At 36.6% G+C, this 19,554-nt stretch overlaps 2 protein-coding genes across 2 annotated transcripts; both read left to right on the plus strand.

Moving 5' to 3' along the window:
* Positions 1-2,137: 2,137 nt before the first annotated feature.
* LOC113931300 (ubiquitin thioesterase OTUB1-like) lies at positions 2,138-2,953 on the plus strand. Its single transcript, XM_035725754.1, has one exon. It carries the CDS (start codon positions 2,138-2,140, stop codon positions 2,951-2,953), a length of 816 nt encoding a protein of 271 aa, XP_035581647.1.
* Positions 2,954-5,978: 3,025 nt separating this feature from the next.
* On the plus strand, positions 5,979-6,648 carry LOC113930499 (high mobility group protein B1-like). The gene has a single exon (XM_035725425.1). It carries the CDS (start codon positions 6,025-6,027, stop codon positions 6,646-6,648), a length of 624 nt encoding a protein of 207 aa, XP_035581318.1. The 5' UTR covers positions 5,979-6,024.
* Positions 6,649-19,554: the final 12,906 nt, after the last annotated feature.

Raw genomic sequence — 19,554 nt, forward strand, 5'->3', positions numbered from 1 at the left:
GCTCAGCACAAAGTCTGCTTGAGATTCTCTCTCCTTCTCCCTCTGCCTCTGCCCCTCCCGCTCATGGTCTCTCTAAAATAAATAAATGAATCTTTTTTAAAAAGGTGAATATTAACTCATGGATGAAAAGTATAGCTAGTGAATACTAACTAAAATAAAGCTTATGAAGTAATATGCCCATCAGAAAAAGTAGAATGCAAGGAAAGAAGCACTAATAGAAGAGACACTATTTATATGAAAAGGAAGAATCAACCTTATATATCTTTATGACCTTAGATTTGGCAATGGCTTTTTAGATACACAAAAGGCACAAGCAACAAAAGTAAAAAAACAAAACAAAACAAAAAACAAAAACAAAAAACTGTGCTCAAAGGGCATTATAAAGAAGGTGAAAAGACAACATACACAGTTGGAGAAAATATTTGCAAATCATATATCAGATAAGAATCTAGTATCCAGAATATAGAAGGAAACTTTATAATGCAATGACGAAAAGTAAAACAACTCCAATTTTAAAATAGCCAAACGACTTGAATAGACATCTTTCTAAACAAGATATATAAATGTCCAATAAACACATTAAAAGATGCCTAACATCATTAGACATTAGAGAAATGCAAGTCAAAACTAAAATGAGATTCTATTTCACAGCCCTACAATGGCCATAACTAAAAAATAGAAGAAAACAAGTGCTGGTGAAGATGTGAAGCAATGGAACACTTACACATTGCTGATGGGAATGTGAAATGGTTCTTAGCCACCATGGAAATCATTTTGACAGTTCTTTTAGCAGTTAAACATAGAGCTATGATCTGACCCATGAATTCCATTTCCAGATGTATACACAAAAGACTTGAAAACAGGTATTCAAACAAAAACTTTTACATGAATGTACATAGCATCATTGGTCACAATAGTCAAAATGTGGAAATAACCCAAATGTTCATTAGTGGATGAATGGATAAACTAAGTTGGGTATGTGCATGCAAAGGACATTTTTTTGTCCTTTAAATCCATAAATCCATAAAAAGGATTGGATAGAGAAGATGTGGTATGTATATACAATGGAATATTACTCAGCCATCAAAAAGAATTAAATCTTGTGATTTGCAATGACATGGATGAATTAGAAAAGTATTATGCTAAGCGAAATAAGCCAGAGAAAGACAAATACCATATGAGTCCCCTCATATGTGAAATTTAAGAAACAAAACAAATGAGCAAAGGGGAAAAAAGAGAGAGAGAGAGCGGTAAACTAAGAAACAGACTCTTAATTATAGAGAACAAACTGATAGCTACCAGAGGGGAGGTGGGTGGGAGGAATGGGGGAAATAGGTGATGGGGATTAAGGAGGGCATTTGTCCTGATGAGTGCTGTGTGTTGTACGGAAGTGTTGAATTACTATATTGTACACCTGAAACTAATATTACACTGTATGTTAATTAACTGGAATTTAATTAAAAGCTTAAAAAAATAAAAAGTATTTAGAGGACCCCCAAAAGAAAGTACACTATGTATTAATGTGTCCTTCAAGTAACATGTTTCATTAAGATATAAGTGTTTGTAAATTTATCTGTAGAAGGGTATGTGAATGGTCATATGCTTAATTCCTTGGAACTAAACTGTGTATAATGTTCCTTCAACTACCATCTTTCATTAGAATGTTAAGTGTAGGTCCAAAAAAAAAAAAAAAGGATTGAAGTACTGGTACATGTTACCATATGGATGAACCTCTAAAACTTTATGCTAAATGAAAGAAGCCAGACACAAAAGACCACATGTTGTATGATTCTATTTATAAGAAACATTCAGAATTTGTAAATTCATAGATTCAGAAAGCAGACTAGTGTTTGCCAGTGACTTGGGGGAGAAGAGTGACTGCTTAAGAGGTTTCCTTTGGGTGATGAAAATGTTTTGGAACTAGATAGTGGTGATAATGGCATAACATTGAAATGCATTATACACTACTGAATTGTATACTTTAAAATGATTAATTTTATATTATGGAATTTTATCTCATTACCAAAAAAAATCAGAGAGAACTTCCAGGAGAAGTTGACAAACCCACAATCAAAGTAGGATATTTTAATAACATTTTTACTCTGGCGGTGCAGTACTTCTAGGTATCAGATTAAAGATGGCAGCAGAGGAACCTCAGCAGCAGAAGCAGGAGCTGCTCGGCAGGGACTCCGAAGATGTTAACTGTCTTGCTTATGATGAAGCCATCATGGCTCAGCAGGACCGAATTCAGCAAGAGTTTGCTGTGCAGAACCCCCTGGTCTTGGAGCAACTGGAGCTATCTGTCCTGTACAAGGAGTATGCTGAGGATGACCACATCTATCAACAGAAGATCAAGGACCTCCACAAAAAGTACTCATACATCCGCAAGACCAGGCCCGACGGAAACTGCTTCTACCGAGCTTTCGGATTCTCGCACTTGGAGGCGCTGCTGGACGACAGCAAGGAATTGCAGCGGTTTAAGGCCGTGTCTGCCAAGAGCAAAGAGGACCTGGTGTCCCAGGGCTTCACCGAGTTCACAATCGAGGATTTCCACAACACGTTCATGGACCTGATCGAGCAGGTGGAGAAGCAGACCTCCGTAGCCGACCTGCTGGCCTCCTTCAACGACCAGAGCACCTCGGACTACCTGGTGGTGTACCTGAGGCTGCTCACCTCAGGCTACCTGCAGCGGGAGAGCAAGTTCTTCGAGAACTTCATCGAGGGGGGGTGGACGGTCAAGGAGTTCTGTCAGCAGGAGGTGGAGCCCATGTGCCAGGAGAGTGACCACATTCACATCATCGTGCTGGCCCAGGCCCTCAGCGTCTCCATCCAGGTGGAGTACATGGACCGCGGCGAGGGTGGCACCACCAACCCGCACATCTTTCCCGAGGGTTCCAAGCCCAAGGTGTACCTCCTCTATCGGCCTGGACACTACGACATCCTCTACAAATAGGGCTGGCCCCGCCCGCCGCTGCCCTACCTGCCCTCACCTCTGCCAGGCGCTAGACATGTACAGAGGTTTTTTGTGGTTGTAAATGGTCATATTTCACTTCCCCCCTTCCCCGTCCCGCAACCTTCCACATTTTATTAAAGGGTATGCTGGTGGTGAAAAAAAAATAATAATATATTTTTTAAAGATTTTTATTTATTTATTGAGAGAGAGAGAGAATGGTAGAGAGAGAGCATGAGAGGGAAGAAGGTCAGAGGGAGAAGCAGACTCCCCGCTGAGCAGGGAGCCCGATGCGGGACTCGATCCTGGGACTCCAGGATCGTGACCTGAGCCGAAGGCAGTCGCTTAACCAACTGAGCCACCCAGGCGCCCAATAATAATAATATTTTTACCCTAAAACTGATAGGTCGAGGACCAAAATATTAATAAGGATATGGAATATTTGAACAATAAAATTAGATTTGAATTAATGAATATTTATAGAATCATTTGCCTGACAAAGGCAGGATATGTATTTTTTACAAGTACAATATCTTTTTTTTATATTTACATATACAGATTTATTTATTTTTGTTTTGTTTTGTTTTTTAATTTTATTATGTTATGTTAGTCACCATACAATACATCATTAGTTTTTGATGTGGTGATCCACGATCCATTGTTTTCATACAAGTACAATATCTTATAAAGATCAGTTATTATTAGGTCACAAAGGAATTCCCAACTAATGTCTGAAATCAATATGAAGTCTACCTTCTCTGAAAAAAATAGAATGACAGTTGTTACTAACTATAAAAAGACAGTTAAAACTCCATATGTTTGGAAACTCAAAATTGTACTCCATATAACCCAAGTGTTAGAAGAGAACACCTGGAGATGACATAATATTGGGAAACAAATGATATCGAAAGTACTACCTACCAAAATCTGTGGGTTTCAGATAAAGAGGCACCTAGAGGTGTATTTACAACTTTTGAGGTATTTATTTAAAAAAATAAAGAGGGTGCCTGAACGGCTCAGTTGGTTGATCAGCCGACTCTTGGTATCCGCTCAGGTCATGATCTCCGGATCCTGGGATCAAGCCCGGCTTCAGGTTCCATGCTCAGTGGGGAGTCTGCTTGAGGATTCACTCTCTCCCTCTGCCCCTCCCCCAGCTTGTGCTCTCTCTCTCAATCTCCAAAATAAATAAATCTTTAAAAAGAAATAAAGGAAGAAAATAAACAAGTTTTTAAAGATATCATTCTTTCATTTATTTCTTTATACATCCTTAATATATTTATTTTGAAAGATTCTTTCAGATTATTCTATTAGTTTTATTTATTCTGTAGTGAATAAATATTTTTGTGTGTGTGAAGAGGCCTCAATCATCTTCATGAATTTAAAAATTCTGGATTGCAGTTTCTCTTTCATGGCTCATTATCTGTCTCTCTCTCTCTCACATACACATACACACACCCCATCTCCTCTGCTCACCTCTCTTTATTTACAAATTTTCCAATTGCTTTAATCTGCTTTTATGGACTCCAATCTAGAATCAGATCATATATTGATAGTACAGGGTCCCAGCCCTACAATGATATTGGGTAGATCACAGAGGAGAGTCATAAAGTTATATGTGTATCTTTTTCATCCTTAAATACTTAACATTTAATAAATTGCAGCCCTAGGCATCAATCCACAGGAGTATTTTTCAACTTGTATTAACAAGCAGGAAAGCCCCGACATGGCCCTCAGTTTTAAGCAGGGGTCTTATTTCCATCCAAATTTATGCTAAGATACTTATTCTAGGGTATTCACAGGAGCCAAACAACCGCCTGATTTTTGTTTGTTTGTTTGTTTTTGTTTTGTTTGAGAACAAGAAAGAGCATGGTTGCTCAAGGTGTGGGGAGGAGTGTGAGGGGAGGGGCAGAGGGACTTGATCTCATGACCCTGAGATCATGACCTGAGCTGAAATGAAGAGTTGGACACTTAACCAACTGAGTCCCCCAGGCACCCATACTGTCTCTTCTTTTGAACTCAAAGCCCAGAAATCCTGTAGCTTCAGTCTGATACCATTTGAATTTCTATTCAACTTATGGTCCACAGAAAGATTTATCTTATTTTTGAGATCAGCTATGTACTTGAATTTTTCTCTTTTTATACTCTAACTCATTGCTCTGGGTTCAACTAGAGAGGGAATATTCAAAGTGTGGACTTTCCAGGGCTATCTTGATTGTAATGCAATCCCTTTTTACATATATAAAATACACAATAAATGAACAATGACAAAGAATCAGTTTGTCTCTTTGCAAGCAGGGAGACAGACAGGTAAAGCAACTATAAAAGCTCCACTATCATATCTCCATTCATATATGCAATATATATTTATTGAACCCTTACTATGCATCAAATACAGCATTAGATATTATAGGAAGCAGAGAAATATAACCGACATGACTCTGCCCTAAAAGAATTTACAGTTGAACAAAGGCTGAGACAGAAATAAATCTGTCACAATTTCTACCCTCTTGGTTACAAAGTTTATGGTTATTGTCCTAAGGTAGCCCAAGGAAGAAGGAACCTAATATATCTCCTTCATATCATTCAGCTGTTAAAAAGAAAAAAAGTCCTCCTGGCAATTGCCCCTCTGAAGATTTGATCAGAAAAAAAGTAATTTCAATTATTTAAATATTATTTAATTGTAAGAAGTAAGATTATCACAGCTTAAAGCATATTTTTGTCATGTGAAGGCAGAGATGACAGTTTCCAAATTCATTAAGTGTAAACAATTAGGACACATGTTGGGCACTTGTCTGAAGCCATCACCCAGTCTTTTGTTACTTGCAATCAGTAACTGAAACTTTGTAAAGTTTGAAAGGTAAAAATAGCATGATTGTGACAGAGCAAACTAAGTAGAATCTGGGATCACAACTAAATTTGTGAAGTTCCTTATTTTTAAAAACATTTTTGAGGCGTCTGGCCCCCGCTCTCATAAACATTGCAGTACACTGAGCTCCACAGAGACAGCACCGGGGCAAGTGAGAGCCAGACGGGCACTGGGCGATTCTGTGCCTCGCTGAGGAAAATAACTAAACATGGGCAAAGGAGATCCTAAGAAGCCGAGAGGCAAAATGTCATCATATGCATTCTTTGTGCAAACTTGCCGAGAGGAGCCCAAGAAGAAGCACCCAGATGCTTCAGTCAACTTCTCAGAGTTTTCTAAGAAGTGCTCAGAAGGGGGGAAGACCATGTCTGCTAAAGAGAAAGGAAAATTTGAAGACATAGCAAAGGCAGACAAGGCTCGTTATGAAAGAGAAATGAAAACTTATATCCCCCCTAAAGGGGAAACAAAAAAGAAGTTCAAGGATCCCAATGCACTCAAGAGGCCTCCTTCGGCCTTTTTCTTGTTTTGTTCTGAGTATGGTCCAAAAATCAAAGGAGAACATCCCAGCCTATCCATTGGTGATGTTGTAAAGAAACTGGGAGAGATGTGGAATAACACTGCAGCAGATGACAAGCAGCCTTATGAAAAGAAGGCTGCTAAGCTGAAGGAAAAATATGAAAAAGATACTGCTGCATACCAAGCTAAAGGAAAGCCTGATATGGCAAAAAAGGGAGTTGTCAAGGCTGAAAGGAGCAAGAAAAAGAAGGAAGAGGAGGAAGATGAGGAAGATGAAGAGGAGGAGGAGGAGGAAGATGAAGAAGATGATGATGCATAAGTTGGTTCTAGTGCAGTTTTTTGTTGTCTATAAAGCATTTAACCCCCCTGTACACAACTCCCTCCTTTTAAAGAAACAAATTGAAATGTAAAAAAAAAAATTTTTTTTGAGTTAGAAATGGCTTTACCATCTCATGTTTAAAAAACACAAATACCAGGGCGCCTGGGTCACTGAGTCAGTTCAGCATCCGACTCTTGATTTTGGCTCAGGTCATGGTCTCAGGGTGATGAAATTGAGCCCCTCATCAGGCTCCACACTGGGTGTGGAGTCTGTTTAAGATTCTCTCTTGTCCCTCTCCCTCTGCCCCTCCCCCCCACCAAAAATCAAACCAAAACCACACATACCAATTACTGCACAACCTTGTAGGGCAAAATTTAGGGTTGTCACTTTCTTGTTTCCAATAGTTAACAGGCCATTAATTTAATACCAATATTCTATTTTAACAGACGTTTTCTCTGACCCCCCCAAACACATGCTTCGAATCTCTCTTCCAGAATCAGACTATATGTGTTCAAATCCTTACAGGCTATGTGACCCTGTGAAAGTGACTTAATCCGTTTAGGTGGACTTTTGCTCATCTGTTAAAGAGGAATAACAGAAGTAGCTTTCATGGTGGTTGGTGTGAAGGTGAAGTGTTAAGTATTGAGTACAGTGTCTGAAACATGCTGTGAATTCAATAAATATTATCAGTAGTTAGTATTATTGTTAATTTATGTGTATGAATCTATTACTTTCCAAAATATTAAGCTCTTTCAGGGAAAGCATATTGTCTCCTACTCTGTTTATTTCTCCTTCAGTACCAAATAACAATATATATAACAGTATTATAACAATAGCCTTAAACAAGCTTCAGTGTTATAAGATATATTAACTCATTTGAAAACTACAGCAATTCTATGAAGGCAGGTTTCAATATATCTGTGATAAAGGGTAAAAACAAAAGTGTGGTGCTTTCCAAGAATTTGGAAATGAATTTGCCTCCTGAGAGATCTGCTAAGAAAACAACACATAATGGAGCAGAGGACAAACATGAAAAGTCACCTTACAGAAACTTCGTCTCCTAAGACAGAGCAAGACTTAATGAAAGTTATTAACAGGAAACATTTGCCTTTTGTAGACAGAGCACATTAAGGCTGTCTTACCTCAATGCTACCAAATATTCAAATCATTCAAATAAATATATATTCTCAAACAGTCTTCTGATTAGATTTTCCCTCCCTTAGTAGTGTGACTCCAGAAAGATAATTCACTGATCATGCTCAGGCTCATATAAACAATTGGTTCCATTAACAATTCTAGGTATAAAATAATGATGCCAATTTGTTAAGTTGCCATGAGGCTCTTGAGAACATTGTATCGGTATGTCAAAGTCTTGGGCAACAAGTAGATTGAGTTTATTACCTATTTTCTTTGAGGTTTCCTCCTGGTGATTCCTTTGACTTTAATATGCTTTTTCCTTCCAATTTCTGTAATATTCATGTGATAAAATTGTGACCCAAAGAGCTCTTGATTTCTCAAGAACCCACAGCTAATTAATGGTAGAGCTCAAATTAGAACCTGGTTGGCTTTCAATTCTGGGTTATTGGAGGATGAAGCAAAGAGGAACAATAAAATACCTCTTACTTGCTTTTCCGTATCTAGCTCGTATAGAAAGTGTAGGATTTGGGTGCCCAATTTTAGATACTGTTCTAAATCGTAAATCTCTCCAACTTCTCAAATATATATTCCTGTTGATGAAGCTATCTGGAACTGATGAAGTGACATGCCCAAGTACACACAGCATTAATAGTAGATTAGGAATTAGAACCCAGGCCACCAGACTCACCTTGAACACTTTTCTTTGTACCATGATGCACCATTTGAGAGTTTAAGGATGACGCTCTCAGTAGATAGAATAGCTACACTTTGAAATAACCTGGTTTATTTTGGGGGATCATTTAAACACATGCTAGTCTAGTACAGGATATCTTCCAACCCTGAATATAATCACGGAAGTGTGGACAGCTAAAGCACTGCTTGTAGAAGTGGAAGGTCTACAGCAAAGAAATGGAAGGATTACAGGGGAATTAGAAAGGGAAAGGCACACTGGAAAGAAAGATAAACAATAGACAAGAAAGCAAAAAGTTCATAACAAAAATTATAATTAGGAATGGCCCGCATTTATTAAGTACTAAGTTCTGTCCATGCATTATCTCACATGTGCATGAATAAGCAAGGAATGCTTATTTGTTTTCATAATAAGAATATTCCTATTATTATGTAAGCCATTCATAAAAAGAATTGTAGGAATTGTATACAGGAAAGACAAATGATGAGACTCCTTCAGTTTCGAAAGGCTGAGTGAAATTCAAATGTCTGACTAAAATCTGTAGAATCAAGACAAAAAGTGCTAGAACCAGAGGAAAAGGTAATTTTAGGACAAAACAGGAACTCTTACTTTACAAAAGATGCACATTTATGGGAGCTATTATTTCAAAAGTGATTAAAATTGAAATAAAATTGAGATAATGTCTGAACGACTCACCTCATAGGTCATTATAAGTGATTATGTGATTTTAGTATTCTGCAAGTAATAAACTACTGCACGTGTAAAAGGGATGGTTGATAAATCCTTTCTATTGAGCTGAAGCCAAGCTTCACAGCTCTTCTTGTCCTGGTATTTCAGGTGGTCACTATCATGTGAGGGAGCATGTTCTATAATTTACAGAGTGGATTCCTCTAAGGCAAGGACTATGTCTTAGTTTTGTGTCTTAGTGCAATGCCTGAAATGTGTCTGTCAAATCATTTTCTCAGTGAAAACATTTGGGATAGATACCAGGAAGATTATGTGAATCTTAAAATAAATCTCTTCGGGCTCTTCAACTTCTTGCCCACCATTCTGTCGATGATGCTTTTATTTCTTCATTAAAAACATTGAGTTGAATGGCAATGAAGTTACACAATTTCCTGTTCCCATATCTATACATTTATTTATAGTGGCACCTGCCATCAAAGCACTCCCTCCAATCTCAGAAGAGGTGATTTTTCTGTTTATTGCCTCTGCCTTTGGCCTTGTTTTTATCCCTTCTTATTGTCTCCATAATACAGTAGTCCCTGTCCTCCTCTTATCCCCAGGGGATATGTTCCAAGACCCCCAGTGGGTGCCTGAAATCACAGATAGTACCAAAACTTATATAGACTTTTTCCCCAGACATACATGCCTATGAAAGTTTAATTTATAAATTAGTTATAGTAAGAGATTAACAATAATAACTAATAATAAGATAGAACAATTATAAGAATATATTGTAATAAAAGTTATGTGAATGTGGTCTCTCCCTCTCAAAATATCTTACTGTACTCACCCTTCTTCTTATGATGATGTGAGATGATAAAATGCCTACCTGACAAGATGAAGTGGGGAGAATGACAGCCTTGTGACATCAAGTTAGGCTACTGCTGACCTACTGATGACACGTCAGGAGAAGGATCATCTGCTTCCAGACCACAGTTGACCTCAGGGAACTGAAACGAGCAAAGGTGAAACCACTGCTAAGGGGGGACTGCTGTAGTAAACCTTGATCCTTCAGTTATCTCCTCTATCTCCTCTGTTTAGAACCTCTTCCTTTTCTATTTAGGTACTTTCCAAAGTTTCTATGCTCAAAGTCTCCCAGTAAACACAAAGCATTTGAAAACCACAAACCATTCCCAACACTTTACTTATTCTAGTTACTGCTGCCTCACCTCTTCTTCATGACTAAGATCCTCATAAGAATATCCTGCACTGAGTTTGCTTAAACTGGTATTGATAAATGAGCTTCAAGAGGTACATGGACCCCTTGAAATGGAGGAAATTATTTTATGTGTATGCATGCATATGCATCCTTCTGGCAAGAACGTCCTTAGCCTTCATAAGACTCCCAGATTTTAGCATTTGCTTACTCTTCATCCTACTGCAATCAGGCTTTTGCTTACCCTCAGGCTTCTTCCCCTCTCATACCACTGTAACTTTCATCACCAAGGTCACCAGTGATGCTTAATTGACATATTCCTTTCAATTTGTATCTTACTTGAGCTCATGACAGCATTTTACTCTTTTCAACATTTTCTTGTTTTTGAACTACCTAACTTTATTTTTTTTAAAGATTTATTTATTTGAGAAAGAGAGAGAGAGCACATGCACACCAGTAGGGGGAGGGGCACAGGGAGAGGGAAGGAGAATCCTTAAGCAGGATCCCCACTGAGCGCAGAGCCCGAAGCGGGGCTCCATCCCAGGACCCTGAGATCATGACCTGAGCCAAAACCAAGAGCCAGCTGTTCAACTGACTGAGCTACCCAGGCGTCCCTGCCTAATTTTATTTTAAATGAACTTCTCCCTCCTGTTTCTTCTGATATTATCACAATTCCTTCTCAATCTACTTTTCAGGTTCACATGTTTGATGCTTATTTGTAGCTGACACTTCCTGGGTTACCTGAATGACCATGCCATTTTCCTGATTATTTCCCTTCACTCATAGTCCCACTTATAACCCCTTGTCAAAGTGGATCATCCCACAGCCCCTGATGAATGAGGTGCTGGCTATGTGAACCCAACAGAGTGACCTCACCTGACTAGATCAAAGTTGACATATGGGTAAATTTAAGCCAATGAGAATCTCTTTTCTTGAGAATTAATAGGCTTTAAAATCATAGTTAAAATATATAGAGAAAAGTGCACAATTCTGTTATCTTACTCGATGAATTTTCACATTCATGTAACAGAACATTGGCAACAGCTCAGAAGCTGTCTTTATACCTAGGATCAGTCACTATTCCTTGCCACCTCTCCAAAGATAAAGGTCATTTTAACTTCTAATATTATAGATTGGTTTTGCCCATTTTTGAATTTTTTTATAACTAAATAGATTTCACTACTTCACTCAATATTATGTTTCTGAGATTCCGTGTTCTGTGCAACTGTACTACTTTAATTTTCATTGATATGTAGTATTCCACCATATGATGAATATGCCAAAATGTGTCCCTTCTATTACTGACATTTGGGTTGCTTCGAGTTTGCAGCTATCATAAAGAACGCTTCTATAGACATTCTAATATGTGTCTATGTGTGCACATATGTACACAGTTCAATTTATACGTATTTTGGAGTATAATTACAGGGCTATAAGATAAATGTATATTTGGTTTTCACAGATGTTGCTGAAGAGTTTTCCAAAGGGGAGATACCAGTTTGCATTCCCACCAGCAATAGAGGAGAGTTTTGGTTGCTCCATATCATTGCTAGCACTTCATGTTGTCAGATGTTTCATTTTAGTCATTCCTCTGTAATCTTAATATCATTCTGGTTTTAAATTTCCTTGATTACAAAAAAATTAAGGTAGTTTTCATATGTTTATCATATTTTGCACAAATCTTTTGTTTATTCTTCTATTGACTTATGTTTTTCATGTTTTGTAAGAATTCTTTTAATATTATGGATAGAAGTTCATTTTTAAAGTTTATTTTTATATATATATTTATTTAAGTGCTCTCTATACCCAACATGGTATAGAGACCTCACAACCCTGAAGTCAAGAGTTGCATGCTTTTCCAACTGAGCCAGGCAGGTGCCCCCATTGTTGATTATGTGTACTGCAACTATCTTGTACCATGGTGTGATTTGACTTATCCCGTTCTTTATGGTGCATTGTCTATGGTGCACTAATTAATCAAGTTTTCATTTTTTTAGGGATATTTGTGTCCTCTTTATGGGACTGTTCCTTATCCAAAAGTAATGAAGCTATTCCCCTATAACAACTTCTATAAATTCAATTATTTTACTTTAAAAATTTAAATCTTGGCGAACAGACACATGAAAAGATGCTCAGTATCAATAATCATCAGGGAAATGCAAGTCAAAACCACAATGAAATATCACTTTAGACCTGTCAGAATGGCTAAATTAAAAAAAAAACAACAACAAGAAATAACAAGTGTTTTCGAGACTATGAAGAAAAAAGAACCCTGTGCACTTTTGGTGGTAATGGAAATTGGTGAAACCACTGTGGAAAACAGTATGGAGTTTCCTCACAAAACTAAAAATAGAACTACCATATGATCCAGTAATTCCACTACTGGGTATTTACCCAAAGAAAATGAAAACACTAATTCTAAAGATATATGCACCTCTGTTTATTGCAGCATTATGTATAATAGCCAAGATATAGAAGCAACCCAAGCGTCCATTGATAGATGAATGGATAAAGAAGATGTGGTATAGACACACACACACACACACACACACACACACACACACACACACAGAGGACTATTATTCAGCCATAAAAAATGAGACCTTGCCATTTGCCACAACATGGATGGACCTAGAGAGTATTATGCTAAGTGAAATAAGTCAGATTGAGAAAGACAAATAACATATGATTTCATCCATAAGTGGAATTTAAAAAACAATATGAATAAACAAGCAAACAAACACAAAGCAGAAACAGACCCCTAAGTACAAAGAACAAACTGATTGTCGCTGGGGGGGAAGGGGGAAATGAGAAAAATGAGTGAAGAGGAGTAGGAGATACAGGCTTCCAGTTATGGAATGAATAAGTCATGGGGATAAAAGGTACAGCATAGGGAATATAGTCAATCATACTGTAATAGTGTTGTATGGTGACAGATGGGAGCTACACTTGTGGTGAGCATAGCATAACCTATAGATAAATTGAATCACTATGTTGTATACCTGCAACTAATGCAACATGGTGTGTCAAATATAGTGAAATTTTTAAAAAATTGGATTTTCAATCAACCTGGGTTTCATATTTGTATGTAATATGAGGTAGGGGTCATTTCATTTTTTTTCCACATGGCTATCAAATTGATCCAGCAACATTATTTATTTTTTTAATTTTATTTTATTATGTTATGTTAGTCATCATACATTACATCATTAGTATTTGATGTAGTGTTCCATGATTCATTGTTTGTGTATAACACCCAGTGCTCCATGCAGTACATGCTCTCCTTAATACCCATCACCGTGCTAACTCATCCCCCCATCTCCCCACCCCCCTCCCCTCTAAAACCCTCAGCTTGTTTCTCAGAGTCCATAATCTCTCATGGTTCGTCTCCCCCTCCGATTTCCCCCCCTTCATTTTTCCCTTCCTACTATCTTCTTTTTTTTTTTAAACATATAATGTATTATTTGTTTCAGAGGTACAGGTCTGTGATTCATCAGTCTTACACAATTCACAGTGCTCACCATAGCACATACCCTCTCCAATGTCCATCACCCAGCCACCCCACCCCTCCCACCCCCCACCACTCCAGCAACCCTCAGTTTGTTTCCTGAGATTAAGAGTCTCTTATGATTTGTTTCCCTCTCTGGTTTCATCTTGTTTCATTTTTTTCCTCCCTTTCCCTATGCTCCTCCACCTTGTTTCTCAAATTCCTCATATCAGTGAGATCATGTGATACTTGTCTTTCTCTGATTGACTTATTTTACTTAGCATACTACCCTCTAGTTTCATCCACGTCATTGCAAATGGCAAGCTTTCATTTTTTGATGGCTGCATAATATTCCATTGTGTATATATACCACATCTTCTTTATCCATTCTTCTGTCGATGGACATCTTGGCTCTTTCCATAGTTTGGCTATTGTGGACATTGCTCCAAAAACATTGGGGTGCATGTGTCCCTACGGATCACTACATTTTTATCTTTGGGGTAAATACCGAGTAGTGCAATTGCTGGGTCATAGGGTAGCTCTATTTTCAACTTTTTGAGGAACCTCCATACTGTTTTCCAGAGTGGCTGCACCAGCTTGCATTCCCACCAACAGTGTAGGAGGGTTCCCCTTTCTCCGCATCCTCGCCAACATCTGTCATTTCCTGACATGTTAATTTTAGCCATTCTGACTGGTGTGAGGTGGTATCTCAATGAGGTTTTGATTTGTATTTCCCTGATGCTGAGTGATGCTGAGCACTTTTTCATGTGTCTGTTGGTCATTTGGATGTCTTCTTTGGAAAAATGTCTGTTCATGTCTTCTGCCCCTTTCTTGATTGGATCATTTGTTCTTTGGATGTTGAGTCTGATAAGTTCTTTATAGATTTTAGATACTAGCCCTTTATCTGATGTGTCATTTGCAAATATCTTCTCCCATTCTGTCAGTTGTCTTTCGGTTTTGTTGACTGTTTCCTTGCTGCATCAACATTATTTCTAAAGAAACATCATTTCTCTATGGTCTGTTATGCCACCTTTGTCATAAACAAGTGCTTTACGTGTGAGGGGTTGTTTCTGGACTTTTTCTCTCCTGTTTCATTTGTCTATTTCATATCCTGGTGCTAACATCACAGTGTCTAACTTACTATAAGCTTACAATAAGCCTTTAACATCTGGTAATGTGATTCCACCATCTTTATTTTTCTTTATGATTGTCTTGCTTATTTTTGCCCTTTGCATTTGTGTAAATAATTTAGAATGAGTGTCAAATTCCATAAGAATACTACTGGAGTTTTTTGAGGAAAGCATTGAAGCTATACATGAATTTTGGGAGAACTAGCATCTTGACAATATTGAGTCCTCAAGGGGTGCCTGGGTGGCTCAGTTGTTAAGCATCTGCCTTCGGCTCAGGTCATGATCCCAGAGTCCTGGGATCAAGCCCCACATCGAGCCCCAGATCAGCAGGAAGCCTGCTTCTCCCTCTCCCATTCCCCCTGCTTGTGTTCCCTCTCTTGCTGTCTCTCTCTCTCTGTCAAATAAATAAATAAAATCTTAAGAAAATAAATAAAATACTTAACTTTAAAAACATATATTGAGTCTTTAAATCCATGAGTATGATTTGTCTCTCCATTTTTGTTTATAAATTTTTCTCTCAATAATGTTTTAGAGATTTCTATAGAGAGGTTTTTCTAATTTTTTATTGGACTTATTCCTAGTTATTTGGTACTTTTGATGCTACCATAAATGGTATTATTTCAAAATTGCTATTTTCTAATTACCTATTGTTATATGGAAATACAATAGATTTTTCTTGTATTGATATTATATCTTAAGACCTTGCTAAATTCACTTATTAAATTTAACACTTACCTGTAGATTTCTTTGGATTTTCTATGCATGTACTCATATTTTCTGCAAATAATGTTAATTTTATTTCCTGCCATTTCAGTCTGCATAGCTTTTATTTTTCCATGCCTTGCTGCACTGACTGGGAACTCCACCACAATTTTAAATAGAGGTGTTTATAGTTGGTTTTTTTGCATCATTCCTATCTCAAGAGGAAAACTTTTAATATTTAACAATTAAGTGTGATGTGAGGTATAAGTTTCTGTAAATATCCTTTATTAGATTATACCAGTTCCCTAATATTCACATTTTGCTAATGGACATTAATAGACGCTGGATTTTATTGATTGCAGTTTTTATACAATTTTTGAGATACATTTTTTCTTTATTCTCTTTATGTGGGAAATGACTGATTATTTTTGAATGTTAAATCAACCTTATATTCCTGTAATAGAACCAAATTTTCATGATACATTATCCCTTCTATAAATCACTAGATTCAGTTTCGTAACACATTTTGTGTTTTTTCACTCATGTACCTAAGAAAGATAGGTCCATGTTTTTCTTCTTGTGATAATCTTCTTCACATTGTAGTAGCAAAGTTAAACTGGCCTCCTAAAACAAAGTAGGTAGTATTCCCTTTTGCTCTTCTAAGAGTTTGTGTAATATTGGTTTTAATTTTATCCTCGAATGCTTGATAGAATTCACCAGTGAAATTCTATGGGCCTAGAATTGTTTTTGTAAGAAAGTTTTAAATTCTGGATCCAATTTCTTTAATTTAAGTGTATGTCTATTCAGAACATCTATTTATTCTTCTGTTGGCTTCTTTAAATGGTGTTTTCCCAAGAATTTGTCTCTCTCATTTACATTTACCAATTTTAGGTTTAATCTAGGACAGTGGCTTTAAGGAAAAATGGAAAACCAAGACAAGAAGAAATGTAAAGCAATGCTATATAATGAGTTATGATGCCGACCATCACGTCTAAACAAACCATCAATAGACACAGAAAAATTGTTCAACAAGCCTGTTCATTATGCAGGACATTTCTAGAAATGGTTCAAGGGGAATGTGCAGCTTAAAGTAGTGTGTGGAGGGGGAGGAGAATAGTTTATCTGTTCAGACTCTTCCAATTCCTGCTGTTCAAGGGTTTTATACGGAGAGGCACTACATGCACTTTGAAATTACATCATCTGACCCTTGTGTAGTAAGCCAGATCCTCTGTTGAAAAACATGATATTCCATCCAATATATGGAAGTGGAGAGTGTTTCAACACAGGCAGCACTCCAATCCAGAGGGATACAAAGTGATGTCATTGAGAGTTTCTGCTAAACACTTTTATTCTGATAATATCTGTATTTTAATTAAGAGTATTTTGTTCATTTAAGTTTAATGTAATTACTAATGTATTTGTGTTTATTTACCTTCTTACTATAGGTTTTCTAGTGATAAAAATAGTTATTGTGAATTAATAATTTATTGTTTTATTCTACCCTTATATTGGCTTGCTGGTTATAATTCTTTTCCTATTCTTTTACTGGTACCCTGGAAATTACAGCATGCATCCTTAACTTATTTAAGTGTAATCTAAACTAGTATTTTTTAAAATATTTTTTTTTACTTTTATTTATTTTTTTAAAGAGAGCGAGCGAGTGGGGGGAGGGACAGAGGGAGAGGTGAGAATCTCAAACAGACACCCTGCCCAGCATGGAGCTTGACACAGGGCTCGATCCCAGGATCTAGAGATCATGACCTGAACCAAAACCAAGAGTCGGATGCTTAACCAACTGAGCCACCCAGGAGCCCCTCTAAATTGGTATTTTTACCACTGTCTGGACAATGAAAGATTCTTAGAGCACTTTGAATCAGATCATCTCTTCCTCTTATGCTATTTTTGGTATATATTTTAATTATATATATATCATGTGTTACATATAACACGTGATATATGTAACATACATATAGCATAAATATATCATACAATCAACATTCATTTATATTTACCCACATATTTACTCTTTTCTTTGCTCTTCATTACTTCTTGCTTTTAAACACTTCCATCTAGGATTATTTTTTTTTTCCTAGTTAAAGAACACACTTTAACATTTCCTTTGGTGCAGGTCTGCTGATAAATTCTCTCAGTTTTATTAGTCTGAAAATGTCTTTAATTTGCTTTCATTCATGAATGATGTTTTCCCAAGATACAGAATTCTGAGTTGAAAGTTACTTTCTTTAGTAAATTTGAGGATAACTTTCATTATTTCTTGTTTTTATTATGTTCAGTTAGCCAACATATAGTACATCATTAATTTTTGATGCAGTGTTCAATGATTCATTAGTTGTGTATAACACCCAGTGCTCATCACAACACATGCCCTCCTTAATACCCATCACCCGGCTACCCCAACTCCCCACCCCCTTCCCTTCTGTAACCCTCAGTTTGTTTCCCAGATTCCAGAGTCTCTCATGGTTTGTCTCCCTCTTTGATTTCTTCCCATTCGGTTTTCCCTCCCTTCCCCTAAGATCCTCCGTGCTATTCCTTATGTTCCACATATGAGTAAAACCATATAATTGTCTTTCTCTGCTTGACTTATTTTACTTAGCATAATCCCCTCCAGTTCCATCCATGTTGATGCAAATGGTAGGTATTCATCCTTTCTGATGGCTGAGTAATATTCCATTGTATATATGAACCACATCTTCTTTATCCATTCATCTGTTGAGCATTGTTATTCTTTTAAAAATATTTTTAATCATTGTATTATTTATTTTGATTTTTTCATTTTACTTTATTTCAGTTTATTCTGATGTTTTTTCAGTTTCTTTGAATGAAAACGTAAATATTTTATATAAGGCAATATATTTATATATTTATACATTTACAAAAGAAAGGGAACAGCAAAATCACAATCCATGTAACAAAATACAGGAGAAGGAAAAAAGAAAACAAATCAGCAAGCAAATACAAAAATAAAGGTGTGTTTTTATCTATCTCTATATCCATTTGTCTATTCATCCATCCGTTTGTCTATGTATCTATCAATCATCTATATCAATAATTGCCCTTTAGAAGACTCAAAGACTCAGACTGAATTTCAAAAAATAAAATTAGCTGTATGATGATGAAAAGAAACACAACTAATCCCCCCCAAAAATTCCGAAATAAGAACATGTATATCAAGAAAATAGTAACAATAAAATCAGATGTCACCATGTTAATATGAGGCCAACTAAAATTTAAAATATATTTGAGGAGAAAAGAGAGATACTTCATAATGATAAATGATCAGGTCAGTATAATAGTCATGATTTCTATACATCTTTTAAAAAACCTTCAAAGTATAGAGAGGAAGAAATGATAGAAATACAAAAATAAATTTACAAATCCACACTCACAATATAAGCCAAGATATAGAGCATTTGAATATTATAACTAACAAGCTTCTTTAAAAAATACATAAACTATATGCTTACCAGAAAAACAAATTCTTTTCAAATACTTGATATAGTGACAAAACTTTTCCATGTAATTTGGCCACAAATGACATTGTAACTTTTTTGTGCCTAAACAGAAATCACAGAGAACACATTTGTGGATCATGAGACAATAAAATTAGAAATGGAGAACCAAAACCAATGTACACATTAGGGATCTTGTTTTAAATCCACATTTTCATTTCTAAATAAGTTTTGTGTTAAAGAAGGAAACAAACTAAATTTATAAACTACATAGAAGAAAACAACAGTGAAACACAACCTATCAAAACCTGTGGGGAAATATCCACTCTCCTGACTGCTCTCACTGGTATATACTGACCAGGCACTCTTTTGGGTGCCCCACAAATCCCTCCTATTTCTGGCATTTACCC

This window comes from Zalophus californianus, chromosome X, assembly GCF_009762305.2.
Source record: "Zalophus californianus isolate mZalCal1 chromosome X, mZalCal1.pri.v2, whole genome shotgun sequence".
Taxonomy (NCBI): domain Eukaryota; kingdom Metazoa; phylum Chordata; class Mammalia; order Carnivora; family Otariidae; genus Zalophus; species Zalophus californianus.